Source organism: Gouania willdenowi, chromosome 24 (assembly GCF_900634775.1).
Source record: "Gouania willdenowi chromosome 24, fGouWil2.1, whole genome shotgun sequence".
Taxonomy (NCBI): Eukaryota; Metazoa; Chordata; class Actinopteri; order Blenniiformes; family Gobiesocidae; genus Gouania; species Gouania willdenowi.
The window spans coordinates 19,335,411-19,346,219 of NC_041066.1; the positions used below are offsets into that span (position 1 = coordinate 19,335,411).

The window sequence follows — 10,809 nt, forward strand, 5'->3', positions numbered from 1 at the left end:
TCAAGGCAACTCAATGTGCTTTACATGATAAAACATTCAATTGTTTAAAATCAATAAGAACATTTAAATCAATAAGAACAATTAAAATCATCAGTAAAATCAATTAAAATCATCAGTAAAATCATCATTACATCAACAACATGACAAAAAATCTCTCTCTCAATCATATGCAGTAGAGAAAAAAAGTGTCTTTAACTTTGATTTAAAAATGTTCACATGTGATGCTGACTTCAGCTCTGCTGGCAGTTTGTTCCACTTCTTTGCAGCATAACAACTAAAAGCAGCATCACCATGTTTACTGTGAACTCTGGGCTCCACTATCTGATCTGTGTCCATAGATCTGAGAGATCTGCTGGGTTCATACCTGACTAACATGTCACTGATGTATTCTGGACCAAACCCATTCACAGATTTATACACCAGCAGCAGAACTTTAAAGTCTATTCTAAGGCTGACTGGGAGCCAGTGTAAAGAGTAGGCAGTATTCAGTTTATAATGTCATAAATCTAAAGTATGACAACACATACTGTCAAAATGTTGAACGACAGACCATTTCTCAATGGACATAATTCTTGTTATTGTTGGCATTGCTGCAAATTGTGTGGCTTCCTGTAAAACCGTGAGCTTTCTCACAATACCGCAATAAATACCGTGATTTTACCGAACTGTGAAATTTAGATATGGTTACATCTTTGTTCACTTTGGTCTTAGGCCTATCATCATGATAGCTTTTTCCTCATGTCAAATTACAATGAGCTTTTACAATGATAGAGACAAACATTTTTCCATATCAATTAATATAGAATAGAATAGAGTTTATTGCCATATACTTGTTAAAAAGCACAGGTACAATAGAATTCTTGTGCAATCTTAGAGTCAGATTGAATAGAATTACAAACAACAACAAGACAGTATAAGTAAAGGTGCAAAACAAGGAAAGAACAGAAGTATACTCAACAAAAAGATAAATAAATAAAAAAATATAACCTGAGTTGATATAATGAATATATATGATGAACTAATAAGAGCTTTTTAGTCCAAATGTATATATATTATCTTTTTATAATGATAAATATAATATATTGATATGGGTTATCTAATGAGCTGCTTAATCTACAATGATTTATACATATAAAAAAGATATTGATGATAAATATTAGAGATAAATATAATATATTAGTATTATGAAAAAGATACATATATTTTAAATAACAGCATAATCTTTATACAATGATAAATATATTAGTGTTATGAAATAGACACCTATCTTTTAAATAGCGCTCGACAATATCTCTGTTGTTTAAACTTAACACTTGCCTGTCTATATATGTCTTTTTGTCACATGACTGTCACATGATCTCTCTTGCACAGCACTTAAGCACTTGTTTTTACTTGAAACGTATCAACACGACATCCCTGTTTTTTCACTTCTTCAAAAGACATTCATTTGTTTTTTTTTGTTTTTTTAAATAAACATTGTCACAGAAATACAAACTCAACACCACAATTTATATATTAGTAAATCCTTCATAACAGGAAAACTGTCTCAAACATGCAGGGAGGGTTTTTGGTGCTGGCTTTCCTTTTTTTTGTAAACAAAAACACTTGCCAATTCAATCTTTACTTTTGGCCAGTGAAATATTTTTGGGGACAAACTCTTCCAAAAAAAACTCTTCTCAGCTGAATTACAAGACGCTTTGAGACAGCTTGGTGCCATATGTGACTGTCTGGATGTGGAACAGGGTCTAGATTTGTGTGTAACTCAACGGTTCAACGTTATTCAATATTCTCTGTCGGCAAATAGATTTCTTTAAAAAATAAAAGAGAGAGAGTGAGAGAAACAGTTTCAAGCACAAACTGTAAACTCATTCACTATAATTAAGCCACATGTGTTGCTCTCAGATTGTAGAGAAATACTGTAGAATTACGTATTATTATAAGAGAAGTTAAGAGCATAGCCTTCTCGAGAAAAAAGGCTTATGTCAAATTTTCCAGCCTGTGGATCTTTAATATGCATAAAAAACTGAACTTTTTGAATAATGTGTTGAGTTTTTATTTATTGAGACAAACGTTCATCAGGAAATCCACCTTGATCTCCTGACATGTTTCGACTGTCAACTGCCAGTCTTCGTCAGAGGCGTCTGATGATCGCTTTGATGTTTCCTCTGAACTTTCCTTTGAAGTTTCGGAAAACTGTTCTGAACATACATATAACATCACCGTATTTCATGCTGGTTTTTGCCAATTTAACCACATTTACAATTTGTCATGCCCATTATTTGCCAGTTTAAACTAATTGTTCCTACTTTTTTCTGCCATTTTTAACCAATATTGACACTTTAAACCCTTTTTACCACTTTTTCAGTCAATTTTTGGCTACTCTAATTTGCAACTTTTAACCAATTTCTGTGTTTTTTCTTAAAAATCTTATTTCACCACCTTTTCCACCATTTTTGATAATTTTTAACCCATTTTATTTTTTATTAAAACAATGATTTACATTTTTAAAATGACTATAGCACAAATAATACTAAATGTCCTGGATAACAGTGGCTATTATTCAGATAAAAAAATAAATGTGGTTATCACAGATTCATGTGTCAAACTCAAGGCCCGAGAGCTAAAACGAACCCTTTTTAGATCATCCAATTTAACCCGCGGGAGAAAGTAAAAAGAAAAAGCATTAATCGTTGCGTAAATTACCAACTAATTAATTTGTAGATATCTCAATCCCTGCAAATACACACATTTAATGTATTCATTTATTGTAATGTGTTTAACAGTCACTTGTTCTTGTGAAAAATATTATTTCTGGAAAATTGTGATGAATTAAATACCACAGTATTTGCCAGGGCTCAGTGTTTATATCATATCATGTCATTTTTCATCTCAAATTGGTTAAAGAACTCTCAAATTTTCCAAAATCCTGCAATTTTCTTTAGATTATTCCACAAAATGTCCCCAAATTACACGAATTGGTCAATAAAATTGCTCATTTTCAAAAGTCTGTGGCACCTTTGACCTTAAACTGGTCTGTATTTGGCCAGTGAACTAAAATGAGTTGTACAACACCCATGCTCTAAATATCCAGTTAAGTTTAAGGTCTTCAAAGTAAATGAACATTAGAAATGATGATAGAAGTGTTGATGGTGATGATAATGATAATGGTTACCATCTGCAACAACTAACCACCCATAATTACAGTCACAGATATTACACTGGAGCATATAACAGGTTTTATAGGTTTGTTTTCTCAATGCACCACATCTTTTCTAATGTAATATTCAGGTTGAGGGGGGGGAAAAAGCTATGTCATCCAAACATGTTAATTAAATTTGTGTTGTTTACTTGGTTTTTATTCCAGCCTTAGGGAGGATAAAAAACATCTGACAAACACTACCCACTGATGGAAAACCAATTACACCGACAAACGTCCACTCCAAATATAGCACGCACACATGATCGAGTATACATCACTTACATATAGGCACAACACCTCCCAATGCAAACATAATTGTAGAGTAATTTCTGATGCAGCTGCAGAAGCATTTACTAGAAGCTTTTACGAGGATTTTTTTTTTTTTTTTTGCTCTAAATACAAATTGTGTTCCAACATGGCAGCTATTGCACTGATATTTTCACCTGATACTTCTCTGTAGTAGACATCGCTCTTTGACCTTCTTGAAAGCTAACACAAAAGCACAAGGATGTTTGTTTATTTCCGTCGAGTAGGGATCAATAGAGGCATAATAAAAAAATAAAAAAAACGCTTACATTGTATTTTTTCTGTTCCGCTACCTTGGAGGAAAAAAGACAAAGATGGATTCTTTTTAGGAGATGTGATATAACGGTGATGCAGGTCAGTTAAAGGTGATGCGGTGCCTTGACATCTGTTACATTAACAGTGAGAATTTTCCTTTCTTTAAGCCCATATGGGCAGCACGAGTATGTTATTCAAACTTCATATTGTATGTAATTCCACGTATTTAGTTGGTGGATAAAAACTAAAATGGTATCTATAACTGTGTGCAACAATATAAGTAAAATACTCATTTAACTTCAGTTGAATATGTATTATTTCACACAGATTAATGTTTGTGATGTGATTTAGTACATTCTGTTCACATTTTGTGTATTTTTGTTTTCCTTTTGTTTGTTTGTTTGTTGTGCTCAATTGGTTTATTTTTCCTCTCATTTTCCGTGTATTTTCCTATCATTTTGTTTTTGTATTTTGCGTTAGGGGTCATTTTGTGTGTATTTTGGAATTCATTTATTTGTTGTTGAGTTTGTAAATTTCTCTGTCACTTTGTATATTTTCATCACATTTTCACAAGTTTTTTAGGTCATTATACTGTATGTGTTTTTGTTGTTTTGTGTGTTTTACACTGATTTTTTTGTATTTTTGTTTTGTGTGATCTTGGTCTCATTTTTGTGTATTTTTGTTGTTGGAAGTATTTTTAAAATAATTTTGTTTGATTTCCTGTCATTTTCTTTGTTTTTGTTTGGTGTGTTATGAGTTGTTTGGTGTATTTTTGTTGCCATTTGTGTTTTTGGATTCATATTTGTGTATATATTTGTTGTTGTTTGGTCAATTTCTCTGTCATTTTGTGTATTTTTCTCTCATTTTGTGTTTTCTATTGTCATTTTGGTTTTCTTTGTTGCTTTGTGTGTTTTTGGAGTAATTTTGTGTATTTTTTTGTTGTCTAGTTCATTTCCAGCAATTTTGTACGTTTTTTTAAAGTCATTTTGTTTGGGGGCTGCACATTATTAGAGTGAGGGCCACCAGTTGCCTACGTCGGTCATAAGCCTATGAGTGTCAACATGAGGGTTATATCTATACTTACATAACTATGAGAACTCAAAGTAAAGTGGCTTACTTTATTTAATGATCTTCACATCTACAGTATTATCCGCTCCCATCATCCCTTATGCAAATATTAAGCATGAACTGAGGTTGACAATGCTAGCAGCTACTGCTGCTGTCTGTTTGTTTTTATCTGCATGCTATGGCATTGCAGCTTATATGATTTAGTCTGTCATTAAGGGATGAAGACATATCCAATTACTGTGGTTGTGAAAGATAGCCCTGTCTTACTACTAAAGTGCTGCCTACACCCTGTCTTATAATTATAACAGCTGCATGTATGATTGGAGATGAGCACGACTTTGAAATAAGAACAGGAAATTGGACCACGAAAAAAAGGAGAAAATGTAAGTGTGTGGTTACAAAGTGGAATTAATGATCTTTTGTGTAGACTGGACGTGGCAGAATCACATGCTCAAAGCCAACACTTACATTCCCAGCAAAGCTTTTGTTTGTAGTATAGTGTTAATGTATTTTACACTCCTGCATTACCAACATTCCCTTTGCTCTCGATCATATTCTAAATATTATGTATACACAGAGTAATGTATGGAGGACAAGACCTGCCAAAATTTAAATTAAATGAATAAATAAATAAATGTGGGGAAAAAAAGGAAAATTAATCATTGAAAATCAAACACAAATACAATACAAACATAACTACATAATTAAATAACTAAACGCAAAAAATGCAGATAAATATATACCAGTAGATATATTGTCCAAAAATTAAAAACAGCTTTTTTCTTACTTTTATTTATTTAATAATTTATATGTTGTTGTGACCCAAAACTGCCAAAATTAGAAAATAAATGAAAAAAAAACAAAATAAAAATAACTTTTTATATGTATAATAAAATAAATGATTAAATTTATAAATGTTAAAAATAAATAAATAAATGAAGAATCTTTGTATTTTCTTTTTTATTTCCAATTTTTGGACAATATTTTTTTTTATATTTGCGGTTATTTATTTAATGGTGTGTTTATATTTGTATTTATATTTTAACTTTTGCATTTTTCCCTGCTTATATTTATTTATTTGTATTTAACTTTCGATTTCCCTTTTTTTTCACGTTTATTTATCTATTTATGTCATTTCAATTATGGCAGGTTTGATCCTCCATAGTAAAGTAGCTACACATCACAACTGAAACGCCACCTTATGCATCGTGACTGCGCTACGAGCTAATCAGTCTCACTTCTTGTAAAGGCGTGGACTAGTGGAGCAGCTCACAAACAGCTTCATGGCTGTTCTTTGTTTGCGCAGGTGAGTTAGTGTTGGAACCTGAACGTTCTACTACTCTACTCGTCACCTAGAGAAACAAAGACCATCATCTATCTCCTACCATCTGGGAGAGATAAAAGTGGGGTAGCCTACACCATAGGGGCTCTCCAGATGCTGCCTGAAAACAAAGAAAACACTCTTTTTACAGACAGTGTTCAGACATACACAGCTATGTTTTGTTTTGGTTTTTTTTTTTTGCTCAAAGCAGTGGCGATGGATGAAAAGAGATCTGTCACTGCTGAGTGGAGAGGACATAAGTGCAATCCCATTTATCTTCTGTGTACAAAAATGCAAGCATACATTACATTATGCATGCAAAATGAGTCACAGGCTCAAATTCGATATAGGCACTTTATTTTCAGCTATATTTGGCTTCTGCAGGATGCAACACGCAGTGCAAAGTAAAACAGACTTTGTGTGATTCTCCCTTTAGACTCCCTTTGTTTCAGCACACACAGACACACCTGCCTGCAGCTCCTCCTTTAGCAACACACACGCACACACAGAGTGTGAGATGCACATGGTGAGATATATTTTACAATTTACGCATGGCATCTGGGGGATGGTCCTGGTAATGTATTCAGGGGGTGGAAACACATCTGTCCCATCACAGAGCAGGGTTATGTTGGATACAGTGGGTAGGTTTGCACAGGCGTACTAAGGTTGGTGGATGCATGTTTTTGTTTGGTTTTTTTTTTTAATCACTGCAGGGTCTTGTTTTTTTTTTCATTTTATTTCATGAACTCCTCCTGTATGGGGAGAAATTTGTCTCAAAAATATTCACAAATATGTGCACAATTTTCACATGAAAAAAACCATGTGAAAATCTAAAAGAAAACGTGAAAATCTAAAAGAAAACGTGAAAATCTAAAAAACACATGTAAAAAATGTTAAAAACATGTATTTTATTATTTCATTTTTTTAAAAAAAAAAACACATGTTAAAATCTAAAAAACACATGTGAAAAGCAAAAAAAAAAAAAAACACGTGAAAAATCTGAAAAACACGTGAAAATCTATAAAATGCATGTGAAAATTGTGGATATGTTTGTTGATTTGAAAAAGCATGTGAAAATCTAAAAAATGCATGTGAAAATCTGAAATTCTAAGAAAACACGTGAAAATCTAATAAAACACGACAACATTTTAAAAATATATATACATGTGAAAATTGTGGGCATATTTGTGAATATGTTTTAGACAAATCAGAATCAGAACAGTTTTGTTTTTTTCTCTCCCTACACTCCTGGTAATGTATTGAATACCTGTCTAACAAACCACAAACCACCATGCCACGGTAACTAACAACCACCAATCGCTGCAATCCGCCCCTGCTGCACTCCTATTGGCTCATTCCACTGAGTGACACGTGTATCGGCCGCTCCCATTGGCTACACACTGTGAATCCTCTCCAGTAGTAAACGGCAGAGGCGGAGCTCTCCGTGGTGCTTAAAAAGGACCTGAGGCGCTGGAGGAACTCAAAGCGAGCTGTGCTCCACAGTCTGAGCGCCGGGTGCGCGCACAGAGCGTCCAGTGGAGGCTGTGAGAAGAAAAAGAAGAAGAAGAAGAAAGGAAGGAAAAGGCAAAACAGGAGAAAGGAAAGGAAAGGAAAGAAAGGAACGCAGGGGACTAACGGTGTAGCCCTCTGTTGTGATGATGGACCACAAGGATATTTAAAGCACTTGCCCCGGGGGCGCACAGGTACTGAAGAGTATATATGCTGCATTTTTAACGCAGCTATTGTTATGTTGCTGCTGTTTTTTATTTTTAATGTGGCTTTTTTTTTTTTTTTTTTTTTTTTGCACTGGTTTGTAGCTGTTTAGCATTCCACAGGAATGAATGATTGACTAATGGGGGGAATGGGAGCAGATGCCAGTGGATCAATGGTTTAGTCTTTTGGCTCTCAGCCTCTGTTGTGAAACGTGTGTGTGTGTGTGTGTGTGTGTGTGTGTGTGTGTGTGTGTGTGTGTGTGTGTGTGTGTGTGTGTGTGTGTGTGTGTGTGTGTGTAATTTTGACGCCGACTTTTTGTCTTCCTTCCCACACTGTCTCCCAGACACCGCAGTCCATGCCCCTGCCTTGCCGGGTCATTGATGGGAAACCAACTGGATCGGATCACCCACCTCAATTACAGCGAGCTGCCCACGGGGGATCCGTCCGGGCTGGAGAAGGACGAGCTTCGGGTCGGTGTCGCCTACTTCTTCTCTGACGAAGAGGAGGAGGTGGAGGACCGCACACCGTCCGACTGCGGCTACACCAAGGACCACAGCCCGGTCCAGGAGGAGGGGGAGGAGGAGGAGGAGGGGGGACCCTTCACGGTCAACGAGGTGGAATACTCAGCATTCTGCTCCCAGGAATGCATCTTCTCCAAGCTGAGGGACCACGAGGACCTGAATGTGTACTCGGTGAAAACTTTGGTGACGATGTGCAAACCGGGGGACCTGCTGGAGCTGGTGGCCGCCGCGCAGCCCCCGCACTGGGCCGTTTACGAGCAGGACGACCATGTTATCCATCTGCACAAGGGCCAAATCCGCAAGGACCGCCTCAGTGAGATCAGCAACGGCCGCCACGGGAGGATAGTGAACAACCGGTACCGGTACCGACCGCTGCCCCCGGACCTGGTGATGCAGAACGCAGCGGGACACCTGGGCCTGAGCACGGAGGACATCTGTTGGACCAACTCGGAAAGTTTCGCCGCGTGGTGCCGCTTCGGGAAACGGGAGTTCAAAGCCGGGGGGGAGGCGCACTCCTCCGCCCAGCAGCAGTACTTCCTCAAAGTGCACGTGTCCGGGAGCGGCGTGCACGCGCACACGCTGGTGTTCCGCAGCCTCGAGGACATGATCCGAGAGCGGAGGCTCGTGGACGCCAGTGGGATCCTCCGGGAGCTGTCGCTGGTCAACGGGGACAAGCCGTGATCAGGGATTCCCTTTGATCCTTTGATCATTCTGTCCAAACTACGCACAAGCGCGCGCGCACAGAGACGCGCGTTGTAAAAACCTCTTCATGGGTTTTTTTTTCTTCTTCTTCTTTTTTTTTTTTTTTTTCTGGACCTGGACTTTCAGGAGCAACAGCTAACTCACACACAGAGGAAATGTAGTCAAATAAAGAGACAAACGGGAGAGCGCAGCCATGTAAACAGACCACGCCCCTTCCTCACATTACACTGAATGCTGAGTGGGACGTTTCTAATTCAAAAGCAGAATAATCAAAGCCAGATCATCATCGTCACAGCATCCACACAGTGCTTTGGATCATTTGGCTCCTTCTCAGACGGTGAGACCAGTAGGGGATGGATGGGGGGTGGATGGATGTGGATGGATGCGGTGGGTGGGCAGATACCAGATACCTACAGGATTTTGGAAAAGTTCCCCTTCTATTTTTTTTACTGTTAGCTTTAAGAACAGGACAGAGCAGCACACACACACACACACACACAGATCAAAGCCACTCACTTTGTCCAAACAAAGCATTTTCTGGCTTGATCAAAAGCTCTTCTTCTTTCGCCATATCAGAGCAAGTATTTTCATTTTTTTATTTCCCACAATGCTGTCATCCTGCTCCACAGCACTGGATGTATCTGTAAAAAGTGTATTCATATAACGTTGATTTTTGATCTGAGTCATTTATTTTTGTATTTAAGTTTAGTGGAATTAATGATGATCTCATTCTTTTTCTTTGGTTTGAATAAATGAAGGTTGAAGTATGAAAATGAGAATTTTGGTCTGTCAGGTGTTTGGTTTACATCGCTCTCACAAACATATACAAACACAGCACATGCACATAGAGGATATATATGAATTATTGATGCTCCATCCGCCGCCTGCTGACCTGCCTCAAGCCAAATTGGCTTCATCTATCTCCACAGTATTTGGAGGCAGTAAAGCGGTCATCTGCATTAAAGATATAAAAGATTTATGACAAAATCCATAAGGAATCTGGGAACTACAGCAAGTAGGAAACTACACAGAGACAGTGGGAGGCTGTGTTGCTTTATTTTCATACATGTTGTATACATAATTTCTCCAGTTTGGCTTAGATCTAGACCAGAGGTGGGCAATTTCTATCACAGCGGGGTCCACAAAAATGCATTTGTTTGATCGAAGGGCCACATTATCAACATTCATGGCAGCATTTAGAATAATAACCAATCCGAGCATTAACACAGGAAAAAACAGAGTTTTAATAGTAATTTTAGGTGTTTTTCTGTCATTCTGTGTATATTGTTGTTGTCTTGCTTGTTATGATTGCATTTTGTGCATTTCTGTTGTCTTTTTGTGTATTTATCCCGTAAAATGTATGTTATTTGGAGTCATTTTGCTTTTTTTTTTTTTTTTTTTTTTGAGTAATTTTTGTGTATTTCTGTTGTTTTGCATGTTTGTTAGTACTGTGTGTAATTTTTTAGTTTTTCTTGTCTTTTTGCTTACTTTCGTTGTGATTGTCTGTAATTTTGTATAGTTTTTTTTTGTCATTTTGTGTTATTTGGAGTAATTTTGTGTGTTTTTCTTGTCTTTTACTGTATTTTTCTGCTATGTGGTAATTCTTTGTATTTTTTTTTAAAAATGTATTCTCACTTTTGTTTTGTGTATTTACTTTGGGGGCCACATAAAATTAGACTGAGGGCCACTGGGCCACCAGTTCCCCATGTCTGATCCAGACTGTG

At 36.9% G+C, this 10,809-nt stretch overlaps 1 protein-coding gene across 1 annotated transcript; it reads left to right on the forward strand.

Moving 5' to 3' along the window:
• Positions 1-7,641: 7,641 nt before the first annotated feature.
• Positions 7,642-9,864, forward strand: lratd1 (LRAT domain containing 1). The gene is made up of 2 exons (XM_028439781.1): positions 7,642-7,852; positions 8,206-9,864. The coding sequence occupies exon 2, from the start codon at positions 8,243-8,245 to the stop codon at positions 9,062-9,064; it is 822 nt and encodes a 273-aa protein (XP_028295582.1). The 5' UTR covers positions 7,642-7,852; positions 8,206-8,242; the 3' UTR covers positions 9,065-9,864.
• Positions 9,865-10,809: the final 945 nt, after the last annotated feature.